The sequence below is a fragment of the Drosophila elegans genome, unplaced genomic scaffold (assembly GCF_018152505.1).
Source record: "Drosophila elegans isolate 14027-0461.03 unplaced genomic scaffold, ASM1815250v1 contig_476, whole genome shotgun sequence".
Classification (NCBI taxonomy): domain Eukaryota; kingdom Metazoa; phylum Arthropoda; class Insecta; order Diptera; family Drosophilidae; genus Drosophila; species Drosophila elegans.
In genome coordinates this window covers 8,050,102-8,063,303 of record NW_024545863.1, presented here as the reverse complement: position 1 = coordinate 8,063,303, position 13,202 = coordinate 8,050,102, and the positions used below count along the sequence as shown (strand labels likewise).

The window sequence follows — 13,202 nt, the reverse complement described above, 5'->3', positions numbered from 1 at the left end:
GCGGGAGGTGTCGAGAATTCCCTGCTAATAGGCAGCTCCAATGCAATCCAATGACCCGGCTCCCCAACAAGACAACCGTAATCGAAAGGAAATCCTCCGACCTCAGCATTCCCGCACAAAGGAAAACTAAGTGAAGCCGAAATCCTTTGAGAAATTAGTTGGCTCGACCAAGTGGCTTTTCACTTCTGTGGACATTTTCCGTTTGGTGGGAAGCTCGTTCGTTTCTGCGGTTTAATAAGCTGACCAGGTCAGGACACTACTTAATCTTGGAAAACAAAGTGCCAGAGTTCTTTTGGACTATCGATTCAAAAACAGGTGCTAGCACTCAGGCTGAAAACGGTTAACATTTTCTTTGTTTTTATGTGCACATATAAACGTATATTTACAAATATTTTTCACTTTTATTCCACCATAAACACCAAGTTTTCATGGAAAATTGAATTTATTAAAGTCAGAGAATTGTTTTGGATTTCTAATTTAGTTAAAGGTTTTACGCATTAATTTAAAGGATGAGAAGCTCAACTATAACAGTCCGACACTATCTTAAACTTGGCAAAAATCTTTACTAACAACGTCGCAGAATTAAGCGCTTTTTAATTTACTTTAAAGGTTTTAAAATTGAATACAGCTGATGTTTTAATTTAAGGGCAAGAAACATTCAACAACATATTATGGGTGTAAATTCATTAATTTGGAATCTCAAAATTTTTAAATAAAATCCCAGAACTTTTTAAAATTACAATTGAAGAACTTTACTGTATCGGGAGAATCAATAGGCAATTCAGTCCAGTTCGAGGACATTCGATATGAGAGGCAGCAACATTTTGTTCTGCCTGCGGTCAGACGAAAGTGCATGTCCAAGCTTTTTGGCAGCCTTTTGGGCAAGTGAGTTAGCCGGAAAGTGCTCTGTGGTGGGCGGCATTTAGCTGCCATTTGTTGCTGCATTTAGTCGACTCAAAGGGCAGCTGGGAATCGAGTTAACGAGCAAATGCAATTACAAGCGACTAAATAAACTGAAGTTCCACTCTGATTTCATTCCCAGCCGACCCAAAGACACTCGGCTTTGCTGGCTGAGGTTGAGACTGAGACTGACGTTGAATGCAACAAATTAGCGAGACACTGATGGGTTTGTGCCAGAGGCGCAATCAGGCCAATTTCGAGCTGACTGCTGACTCAATTAGGGAGCCTGATTCGCAAGGTCGCCGCCAGTACACAAATCGGATCGGATCAAGAGTCACTAGCTCGGCCCATGTGGGCCATTAACTTATTAAAGTCCTCAGAGTTCGTCGAAAGTCATCGCCTGTTATGGCTGGCTTTAATTTGTGAGCCACCTTGCCGGCATCCCTAATTCAATTATCGGCCAGGGCAGCCAGCTACCCTCGGCCCATCTACTGGGTAAACATTTGCGTAAACTTTGCAATGGAATTATCTGAGCGTGTCATGGCTGTGCAGGCACAACAAGGGAATTCAGCTATCCTACGGATCCATTGAGCAGTCGGCGAAAGTGAAACGGCAAGGTAATGGAAGTGTGCTGTGGTTAAAAGTATACAATGAGCGACTGAAAATCAAAGAATGCGTCCTCTTGACAAGGGTAAACACTAGAAAATCGTTCTAATCTGACTTACCTAAGTGACACTCACAATTTGTGCAACAAGACTACAATAAAAAGGCCATTTGTACATAAAACCGTTAAAAATCTTAAGTTTAGTAAAGGTGCTTTAACTATTGTTATTTAAATGTGAAGCAAATCGTAATAATAAACATTTCATTTTAAAAATATATAATAGTTCTTGTAATATCAAATAAACAAAGTTAAAAAAGTCTTAAATTTAATTTATTATAAATTAAAATTTAAGCTATTAACGCAAACAAATGTCAAGTTTAAATGTGCTAAACAAAATGAAACAGAGCATGCAAAAGCAAAGCAGTCCTTAACAGATCGATGAAACATAAAAAAATGATGCCCCATTAAATATCCATATTCTAATCACTCCACTCTTATTTAACGCAAGCAGCGAGGACTTGTCCTCAAGGTTAATAGCCAAAGCATTTTTGGGGGAAACCCAGTCGGTGGATTAAGTGCAATCCCCGCGCACTCTGCGAATTTCTGTCGCACTTAATTAAAGTCGCTCGCGTAAGTCTTCCAGCCAGAGTGCCATGGCAGCCAAGTGGCTTTAAAAACTTTAAAATGTCCAGAGCTCTTAAATTTTGAAAAGGACGGCTTGTGGCAGCTGGTTGCTCGCAATGGCATTGTCGTCGCGTCCTTCCCTCTGTGCTCGCACCGTACATAATTTAATTTGCCGACATAATACACTGAGCATTAACAAAGTAATTACGGGCATTACGGCAGTGAATACTCCGCCGCCATTCTGCAGTCCCCGTTTTTCCCCGATTTTCACGGTTACCATGGCAGACGAGATGAGGAATTGCCATTGTGGTTGCCATGTTGCATACACTCGGCCGCAAGAATCTGTGTTTTCCAATTAGCACAACGCTGCAAATGATTCAACGGATTGTCAAATGCTAAGATAAGGCCAAAGGACCTTGAGCCATACTGCAACTACTACGTTATGAAATTAAAAGTAAAGGATTCGCCATATATCTGTCTGTCCTTGTAATGGGTGTGCCAAGCCATAGCACAACTTTTTATTGGTATTTGAGATCCTAAAAATTTATTGGAATATTTTAATATTAAACAGTATCAGTATTTAACATTTAATTAGCGGCAGAGCATTCTGTTTAGAACTAAAACGAGGAAACTCATTAATAATTATGAGGCGATGTGGCTGTTTTAATAAAATCCGAAAAAAACTTAACATTTTAAATTAATTTATTCCCAACCCGAATTCGTGGCTCATGGCTTGCTCCAACCAGTGATTAAATTAGCCCCTATAAACTTAACATTTGACGGGTTGAATTTAAAATAAATCTGGCTGAGAATTTGTTTATCTCCTTCGTTCGTTTGTCTTCAGCTAAAAGTAAATAAATACAACAAGAAGGGTCGCCATAGTATATTTTATTGCCAAGCAAAACCAGAGAAAATTGCGTGGGAGGATAAGGGAGAACGGAACACAAAGTATGCAGCTTTAATTAAATAGTCGGCAAATTAAATTCCTTGAAATGTATTGAATGAATAGATGGCGAAAATAAGCGGATCGACCGACCGTGTGGATACACATGACATAAAATGAATTAAAATGCGAATCGTAACTGGTGAAACGGATGAGCAAATGCCCTGGATGTCGGCAATTTTCCGTTGTCAGTAGCGACTTTTGATTGTCTCCAGTCGCGTTGGCTTTTTTTTGTTTTTCCTTTTCTGGTGCTCCATCATTTTGTCATACGTACAGCTCGTACAAACACGAGTAATCAAATGCACGCACAACAGCCGGTGTTTGGTAGTAAACTGAAAGTTAAATATGTTCCTGCCCGCCCTTGGGCAACACATCCACATACCCACAATTTGATGCAAAAGGAGACAGCCTAGTCGTATACGCAACAAGGAAAAAACTGCGTATACGCAGAGTGGGCAGCAATTGCATTAAAGTGCTATATGGTTGCAGCTCTTGTTTCGGCTGAAATGTAAACTCCACCTGAAACGTAAACGCTGCCAAATGTCAGCCCGCATGCCAAACGACAGCCAATGCAAATATAAAGGTGTAAGTGATGTCCGGGGCTAGAATAACACGCCAAAATGTGTCATGTGGGCAATAGAGGATGAGCGACCGCCAGGCGACGAGGAGTGGGCCTGGTTCATGCGCAGTGGCTGCCATTTGGCAACTGCCAAAAGTCAAACTCGGCCAAAAGCCAAGAGGGCCGAGCCCAAGGACCGACGGAACGTGGTGGCAGGGAAACGGTCGGCAGTGGAACTCCACAATGTTACGACTACAGAGCGCCTAAACGCTCCCACTTGCATAATGCGCCAAATCTCGTTGTTTATATCTCGAACTGGTCGTGAACTTTTGAAATGGAGATTTACGGCCAAAGTTTTGGGAATCCGTTACTCCCGCTCAGATCCCCATTTCACAGAACTGGGAACTCTAATTGGCTAACTTGCTGGCCAGGGGCCGCTGGTCAGCCAGCCATCCAGCGTTCGACGGAAATCACCTGTTGATTTCCACTGCCGGATGGCCGGGCCTTAATTAAAGCCCAAGTCCTCTCGCCGGGCCAAATGAACTAAAGCTAGGTCAGATCTGGACCAGACAACGTTTCCTATCTTCTGCGCAAAAGTTTAACTACGATAAGTGAACAGCACCGGATAGAGAGTGAAACAAATTAATCCACTTTGCAGAATTTGTCAAAGCCGAGCAACGCTGGCGGGTCAAAGAGGTGAGGCACGTTAACTTATTTGATTCAATGTGACAGGCCTAGTGAGATGATGACAGCCAAAACTTTGGCCAAGAAGGCTGGCTTCCTAAGTCAACTAACGACTGACAAAGACGTGTTTTATCTGCAATTGTAAAATAAACCTTATATGTTTTAAACACAATTAATTTATTTATTTATTCGCAAACCATTTCATATTATTTTCTGGCCACTAAGCATTATTTATGACTAGTAATTTAATTCTTAACTTAAATTATAAATTTTTACTATATATTAATGAAGTTTATATATTTTGTCAAAATCATAATTTACAAAACAAAAATAATTTTCTTAACTAAAGGAAACAAGTTATTCCAACAGTAGTTAAAGGGATATTCACTTAAGCTTCAATGCATTTGTTTTATAATTTAGTTTTTAATTGGGCACCAATTGAGCATTACATACTTTAGATTAACAAAAATAAATAATTCTTGAGACAATGGCCAAGTGAATAACAAATTTTCACTCTCCGTCCGTAACATGGTGTCTGGTCAAACCTGAAGTAGCCGGTCCTGTCCATTTTCGTATTAAATTATGCAAGCTGAGACAAGCAGCTCAGTAAGTAAATCGGAGCGTAATAAACAATAGACAGATAGGCATACAAGGCGCACCAGTAATCGGTGCTAAGCAGTCGGACTTTGGCAAATATAACATTTTCAAATGGTACACGGAAAACCTTTTACTTTCCCCATATTGTTTGTTAGTTAGCGGGGCTGTGAAATATTTACAGAGGGAGAGGGAGAGGTTGTTGGGAGAAATCGGGTCACTGCCAATGCAAAGTCGAGGAAAAGTTGGCAACAACAAGTGTCCGGGACAAGGATTATTACAAGGATTCAGTGGGCGCACTAGCAGCAGGGTCCTCATGCTGACGCCAGTCCCATTGTTGGCGCTAATGACACTTTTATAACTTTTTATAGATTTTCCACACATAATGTGAACTCTAGGGCCATTTATCGTGGCAGTGCCGACAGCGACAACAATCCTTTTTGTACGGCAGCATAATAGTACATATAGTAAACGCCAGCGACGTTTATTTCGCCTTTCTTTTCGAAACTTATTTACGAGACTGTGTGAAAGAAACTGCCGGATTTACAGAGCCGTGTGCACGGGTGTATCTCGCATCTAGTATCTAGTATCTAATGGCTGTGTGTGCCGAAGTGGCTTGCCCCAGGGCGCCCACGGCGCATATACGCATCGTGGCGCATACGAAACAGGAACGAAACAAACAAGCCGCAATATAATTTCGCAACAACTTTCAAATGCTAAGCATGAACAACTTTTAAACTTACCCCCCACACACACATGGGGATCTAGGTAGTGAATCCCTCCATAGTAACGTGGATGCGTGACAAGTTAAATTTAGAGAAGGATAAATATAGGTAGGTATGGGTAAATAAGCAAAATCAAAAGTAATAATGTTGATATTTGAGCAACCCACATTAATTATTTGGGGTTTTTCAAGAACAAATTTGATTTGATTGGTCGATGATGGCATGCCTTAAGCAGCTTTAAGCTTAAGGCATGCCATCATCGTCATCCGAAATCATTGATTATGCTGTTTACGCTATTCGTTGCTATTGTTTGGTTACTTTAATATTCTTATGTCCAGAAAAATCACTGACTCTTGTCAAATCCAAGATTTGTGGCCCAAAATACTCAATAAAGGCACATTTAAATATCTTGTCCGAGCAGAAATATAAAAAACAAAATAAAATGAAAGCTTTTGGCGACTTTAAGTCCGTCAAAGAACTGCAGGGTTTTTTTATTATAGTGTTTATTTAGACATGATCATCACTTTCCAGCAGATGAAGATAACAACGCCTGATTTCAATAAACAATTGCTCTTAAGCGAAAAACAATCCTGAGTAGTCTATTAGCCTAGATTAGGACATAAATGCTTGCGAAATGTTTATGGCAAATTGACCAAAATATTCAACATGCAACAACGAGTTTCCTAGATAACTTGCCATTTACATTTAAGTAGTTCAGTTGTTCTTTAACATATAACTTTCTTAGCCTACCTCAATAGTGTTGATAGCAAGAGATTAAATTATATCTTTCTAAGCTGCAAGTAGTAAATGAAAAAGTAGTCTATTTATATTGTATTTTTTATTATTGCTGTATACGGCAGTACACGTAGTGACGATGGCGACTGCTGTATGCACCCGCAGAATTTAAAATATGCTGTGATGGTCCGATCGGAAGAAGTAATACACCAATCCAAGAGTAAAATATGATAATATTCTCCAACGATGTTGTTATGATGAATACTTTTTCGTCGCCAAATATAAACCAAATTCACGATTTTTTTCCTCGCAAATATACTCCATAATATTGGGCTTTCAAATGCCACACGAACGTTGTTGATTGCGATTGAATTGAATTGAGGTCCAACCGACAGGAACTGTCGCAGTCTCAGCTGACTTGAAATGCTCTAACATTGGGTGAGGTGAGTATACTTTTTAATTTCACTTACAACACAGATGGTTGAAATACTGGCAATTTATTTACCAAGGGCATCTGTAAAGGTACTTTAACATGTCGATGTACCTTTGCACTGCAATCTGGGCACGTGTTTGCAGCTTTTAAGTTGCTGGCGAATTTTTTCTGCCCTCCCTTGAAAAAATTCACTGCGAAAAACGGCATCATATAAGATAGTTATTCCAAACATTAATTTATGGTCCTTTTTGAACTGTTAAAAGTTTGTTTAGTTACACAACAATATTGGTATATTTGTATTAAGATAACTTAACATCAATATATTCCATTTTGGAACACAAAAAACATGTTTTAACAGAGATGCATAAAGTATAGCTATATCTTTGATATAGTTTAATTCAAAAATCATAGGCTTTAAAAAAATCTTGTAAATAATCTATTATTGCTAACACTTTTATTCTCTATGTACATCCAAGGACATTATACCAAAGTTTATATATACATATATATACATATATGGACTAACATTTGTTAGCGGCATTTGTGACTGGTTGGCTTTTGTTCAAAAGTACAAGTTGCATTTTTGCCCGCCATTTACTCCTCCTTATGACAATGCCAGGACCTGCAGGCGTTGCTCCTACAGTTGTCGGTACTGTTGCTGTGCCAATATCCTGGCATCATCACCATTGTTATTGCTGCAGTCCAAACATGCGCCTGCTCGTTAGCTGGATACCAGTTCCAGCGAGCCCTGTTTTTTTTGCCCCACGACCCTGTTTTCGCAATAAACCTTGACATTTGATCAAGACCATTAAGGGTAGGGTAGATGGAAGCCTTTAGATTAAAGTTGACCACCTGCTTTTGGCATCGTTGATTTTATTTTGTCTAAAATCTTTTTCCTTAGACGGTGCCAATTTTAAATGGCAAACGACTTTACTACTATTAAAAGTCTACTAGTAAGCAAATTGATATGAAACACAAACAGTTGTCCGACGATGAGTTGGAATTGATTAAATTAATTAACGCTCAATTAGGCATGATGATTTCGCATACTGCCGATTGTAAATAAATAAATACATCTGCATTGTCAATAAATCTTTTATTTATAATTGCGCGCGCTCATAAATTCTGACAAATTGTTCGCACTCTCAAAATATTATTATGTATGTATTTATAAATAATCTTAATTGGTGTGCCATTTTAATTTCCGCTTTAGGTGCAGCAATAAGCCAGCAAGGTTTACTCTGCCATCAATTAAATTATTTATGCGTTGTTGCAGATTCGGGTCTCTCTATAATTTAAAAGTATTTAATATTGAAGCGTATCACATTTAATTAATAAACCGATTTAAATTTAAGTTAAATGGTAACAGGCATGGACGGAAATAATTACACATCAAAATAAGTTGTTTATTGAATTCTGTATTTCATTGTCTGCAATCTACATCTTTATTCTGAAATTTGAATCATGAACTGACTGCAAAAAAGTCAGGTAGAAAATCAGCTTCTGTTAAAAGGTTTTATTCATTTTTAACAGAATAAGAATAACTATAGTGGAATATGTATCTCGGGTTCGGCGTAAAATTAATTTTTAAGTGACTTTTTAATTACTTTTTTTCGCTTTTTGCATTTAACACTCGATAACTGGAATGTTTGTATTTAAAATCAGTTCTAATCTAATTCGAAAACTGAATTCCATAGACTCTTTATTATTCAAACCCACCTTGTATTTATTAAAACTTATTAATACAAGTCATTTATCATTTAAAACAGTTCTCTCATTCAATTTCAGCAAATAAGTGAAACATTCTGATTTTGCAATATTCATTAAACGTTCTTACTTGGCACTCAAAGCTTAGAAACTGGATTGACAAGATATCTCAACGTATCTTTGCAACGCTTATAAAAGGCCGTTCAGATTGATCATATCTTAGTACTACAATCGTTTGAGTACAAAGATGTGGGCCCCCGTGTCATTGATTTTGCTGTCGACTTTCACCTTATGTAAGTAAAACTAAAACTAACTAGTTAATTGAAATTGAAAACATTTAATGTTTAAAATATAGCAATCCAAGACGCTTCAGTTGGCCAAGAATGTGGAAAATTCAATGAGGAGCAGTTCCAGAGTAAAAACATACTTACGGAGCTGGACGAGCATCCATGGGTTGGACGTATCGAAAATAAGGATAGCGATGGAAAAAATAAACTGATCTGCATTGGCATTCTAATAGATGCCCGACATTTGGTGACAGCCGCCCACTGTTTCATTAATTCTGCCAATGATATTTTTAGTGTCGTTTTTGGCAACGCAGACTCCAGTGATGGCAAACTTGTCAGCTCGGTCACCATCCATCCAGATTATACACTTGGAAAACCCGAAAAGGACTTGGCCATAATCGAGCTAACCAAAGACGTTGAGTTTACAGACTTCGTTCAACCCATTTGCCTGCCTTCGGCGGAGAATCGCAAAAGTGATCTCATCGTTGCCGGATTCGAGGGTCACTCTTATAATCCGGAAGTTGTAAGACTGGACAAACGCATCAAAATGCCATTCAATAGAACAGACAGCAATGAGTGCCACAAGCTGCATAAGCGTTTCTCGGCGGAGTTGATTTGCGGCCACGCCGAGAGGTTACCCTTTTCTGGATCAGCTTTGGTTGAGGCTTCTGGGAACCCCCGGAAATTCCATCTCATCGGGATGGCAGTGGTGGGCTTTGGCTCGCCCACAGGGTGGTACCAGGGATACCTCAATATTCGATCCAACCTAGATTGGATACAGCGGAATACCTCTGGGTGAAGAAGACGAGTTCACAACTTTTCTCATTAGTAACAAGATTTTTAATTTTTGGCGCCCAAGCTGTGACTTCTGACAGGTTGATTTATAAATAAAGAAGCAAATTCGTACACCAAGTTTGTGGTTATCCATTTGGCCGCATTTAGTTGCTGCTGCTAATAAATTGGAAACGCTTTCAGGTTGTTTGCATAAAGTTGCCGGCTCCTGACCCAAACCCAAATGCATAAATCACGCGAAGCCCCAGAACACAGTTGGGCTCCCAGCCTTTGGTTTGTCGCCTGCACGAAATTAAATTTCCACCCACCGCATCCTTCACCTTTTGGCCCCTCGCAACTTTGGCCATTAGACAACCGTGGGCGGTTGCCACTCCCACTCCCACTGCTCGACCTTCTGAATTCGCCTGCCTTCTGTTTTGGCCAAATGCAGTATTTCGACACTTGGCTGGCGCCAAAAACCTTAAGTGCATATCAACTAGGAATAATTTATGTTTGGCTGGGGCCAAGCAACTCGCTTTTCATCTTCTCCATAGCAGCCAGTGCATCCAGTGCCACCGGAAACCTTATCGAGTAGCAGCCATGGAATATGCAAATGTGCGAACAGCTGCGACCATAAATTCATTGAAATGAATACTCGTAATCGAGGCACTCACACTCGAGTGCGAGATTTACACTGGCAGTAAATCATGCCTAATTGTCGCCAAAGCAGGAGTACTGATCGCAGTAGCCGAAGGATTCAGAATTCAGAGAAGTCATCAACAAGCGATTGGGTAGCGCATACGCCCCGTGGCCCGAAATGATTAATGTGCCATAAAATGCGCGCGCCAAAAACATTCACAGCTTACAGACCCTAACACGCGAAATCCGCACGCAAAACAAACGCAAACGCAGAAGCGAAGCCAAATTAAAATACACATTTTTATGGCACATTTTTATTGCAACACGTAAAACACAAATTGAGACAAGATGAAGTGGTGTGAAGTGGAGTGGAAGTGTAGGCCAATTGCTTGTGGCTGCTACAAGCAATTACAATTTAAAATGCAACGCACATAAAATGCACGGAATGTCTTTTTAAACGATAACGAGCTGCAATTACAGGGCAAATCCCTCCCCCGACAATCAACTCAGTTCATATCCGACTTTGTGGCTGTACGGAATGCTAAACGGAATGCAAAGCAATATGCTTTTATCCATATCGGTTAATCTCTCGATCTCAGACATCCCTGACCTCCTACATCCTTTTGATACCTTCGATTTGCAGACTCTAATTTGGCCAGCAGTCCAAGGGAGTGCTCGAATGTGAAGCCGGTGATTGGAAAGGATGACCAGGATCAACTCAGTTGGCTGGGCCGCATCAGATACACCAATTCTTGGTTATACAGTCAACCGGATCTTCGTTCATCCCAAATACCGCTCTGCACAGACTTCCTGCTAAACTATACTCCTGTCCGAGGACATGGCTATTCTTATCGTCATAACGATTTCAGAAGTGGAACTCAAGGAACTTCACCAGCTACAGGTTATTCCTGGAGCAAGTTCCATTTTCCCAAAATATCCAGCCCATATGTCTCCTGCAGCCCGGAGAGATTAAGTCGTCTTAGACTTATAAAATATCCAATTAATTAAATATTTAATTATATGTTTTTAAAAGTCGGACATTTCACTAAACAATATTCTTCATTCATTTACAAAAATTTGAAAATAACGTCTGGCTTAAACCTTTTCAACGGCGTTGCCACATCGCGAGACTAATCGATACAGTGCGACCTATCGATATGCGGCAAGTATCGATGAGCTATCTGCACTTGAGTGTGGATAGCATCACTGAAGAAGAAGAATTTCCCTCCAAAATAGTTGGGTTTATTTTGCCAAAAGCGAGCTTTGAATTTGTTTACCAACCGAATGAGAGAACCAGCTCGATGAGCACCATTCTAGACAACTTCCAACGCGCCGAGAAAATCGGCGAGGGCACCTACGGAATAGTTTACAAGGCGCGGAGCAACGCCACCGGCCAGGATGTGGCGCTCAAAAAGATCCGGCTGGAAGGGTGTGTAGTCCGCATCGTAGTGGGGTTCCCCAGTTCGCCACAAAGGAATTACCTTTTTTACATAGCCATGAATGATTATATCCTGGCATCCTGGGCGTGCCCTTGGCGAATGTCATTCACCTGCACCCCGCAGCCCGGATTCTGTGGCGGCTGCGCTGCTTCTACTATCAAAATCCGTAGCACCACATGATTCGGCTTCGTGGTGCAGGACAGCACCGGATTGCATAGTCAGAGTTACCAATGGTTATCTTTATTTATTCATATGCCCTGCCTAACATTAGATTTTCTCCTTCCAGTGAAACGGAGGGCGTTCCCTCGACGGCCATTCGAGAGATCTCCCTGCTGAAGAACCTGAAGCACAAGAATGTGGTCCAACTATTCGACGTGGTCATCTCCGGCAACAATCTTTACATGATATTCGAGTACCTGAACATGGACCTTAAGAAGCTGATGGACAAGAAGAAGGATGTTTTCACACCACAGTTGATAAAGGTTTGTTGGACTCTTCTCTCATCTATGGAGTAATCGCAGTTATGCCCTCTTTCCAGAGCTATATGCAACAGATCTTAGATGCTCTCGGCTTTTGCCACACCAATCGTATACTGCATCGCGATCTCAAGCCCCAAAACCTACTCGTAGATACTGCTGGCAAAATAAAGGTACGATTATAAGGCTTACCATCTTAGTGATCTGTTAATCACTCCCTTTTTAGTTGGCTGACTTTGGTCTGGCCAGGGCTTTCAATGTGCCCATGAGGGCCTACACCCACGAAGTTGTCACCCTTTGGTACCGAGCTCCGGAGATTCTGCTGGGCACCAAGTTCTACTCCACGGGCGTGGACATCTGGAGTCTGGGCTGTATTTTCTCGGAGATGGTAGGGCTGTCGTGAACTTTAAATAGCGTCTTTTGACTGAAATTTACCTTACAGATAATGCGCCGCTCCTTGTTTCCCGGAGACAGCGAGATCGACCAACTTTATAGGATATTCCGCACGTTAAGCACCCCCGATGAAACCAAATGGCCAGGGGTTACGCAGCTACCGGACTTTAAGGCCAAGTTCCCCAAGTGGGAGGCCACCAATATGCCCCAGAGCATAACCGAACACGAGGCCCATGAACTCATAATGGTGGGTGGCGTATAATCTAATCCGTAGCTGTAATCCATAGTTCTCCACTTTACAGTCCATGCTGTGCTATGATCCCAACCTGCGCATCTCTGCCAAGGACGCCCTGCAGCACGCCTACTTCCTCAACGTGCAGCATGTTGACCATGTGGCCCTGCCCGTGGACCCCAATGCCGGCAGTGCCTCGCGCCTAACGAGGCTCGTCTGAGCGTGATCCATAGTCCCAGGTCTAGCAAATTACTTGTGATCTTTAGTATAGTAAGTTCAATGTCTACCTCACTAACTTTAAGGCGAAACTAGTGCAATTATATGATTCGAACCTAACCTCTCTTGCAGCTGCCAGCTCCATTTCATGCATTTCCCACCCTCAATTGCATCTAACACACACGATAAATACACGATCATCCATCCATACGTAAAGAGTTTATTCAAGAAAGTTTAGGCC

General features: G+C 41.0%; 2 protein-coding genes across 2 annotated transcripts; both read left to right on the top strand.

Annotated features, from left to right (window-relative positions):
- Window positions 1-8,741: 8,741 nt before the first annotated feature.
- Window positions 8,742-9,707, top strand: LOC108140430 (venom serine protease 34). The gene is made up of 2 exons (XM_017263156.2): window positions 8,742-8,801; window positions 8,864-9,707. Exons 1-2 carry the CDS (start codon window positions 8,756-8,758, stop codon window positions 9,592-9,594), a joined length of 777 nt encoding a protein of 258 aa, XP_017118645.1. The 5' UTR covers window positions 8,742-8,755; the 3' UTR covers window positions 9,595-9,707.
- Window positions 9,708-11,410: 1,703 nt separating this feature from the next.
- On the top strand, window positions 11,411-13,169 carry LOC108140499 (cyclin-dependent kinase 2). The gene is made up of 7 exons (XM_017263275.2): window positions 11,411-11,634; window positions 11,931-12,126; window positions 12,183-12,293; window positions 12,347-12,508; window positions 12,563-12,760; window positions 12,816-13,015; window positions 13,094-13,169. The coding sequence occupies exons 1-6, from the start codon at window positions 11,507-11,509 to the stop codon at window positions 12,963-12,965; spliced, it is 945 nt and encodes a 314-aa protein (XP_017118764.1). The 5' UTR covers window positions 11,411-11,506; the 3' UTR covers window positions 12,966-13,015; window positions 13,094-13,169.
- The last annotated feature ends 33 nt before the right edge of the window (window positions 13,170-13,202 follow it).

Excerpts from the sequence above, each read along its gene's own strand:
- LOC108140499 (XM_017263275.2), top strand. The coding sequence starts at position 11,507 with ATGAGCACCATTCTAGACAACTTCCAACGCGCCGAGAAAATCGGCGAG. Across the intron at positions 11,635-11,930 it reads AAAAAGATCCGGCTGGAAGG|TGAAACGGAGGGCGTTCCCT; the intron begins GTGTGTAGTCCG and ends TTCTCCTTCCAG. Across the intron at positions 12,509-12,562 it reads GCTGTATTTTCTCGGAGATG|ATAATGCGCCGCTCCTTGTT; the intron begins GTAGGGCTGTCG and ends TTTACCTTACAG.
- LOC108140430 (XM_017263156.2), top strand. The coding sequence starts at position 8,756 with ATGTGGGCCCCCGTGTCATTGATTTTGCTGTCGACTTTCACCTTAT. Across the intron at positions 8,802-8,863 it reads GCTGTCGACTTTCACCTTAT|CAATCCAAGACGCTTCAGTT; the intron begins GTAAGTAAAACT and ends TTTAAAATATAG.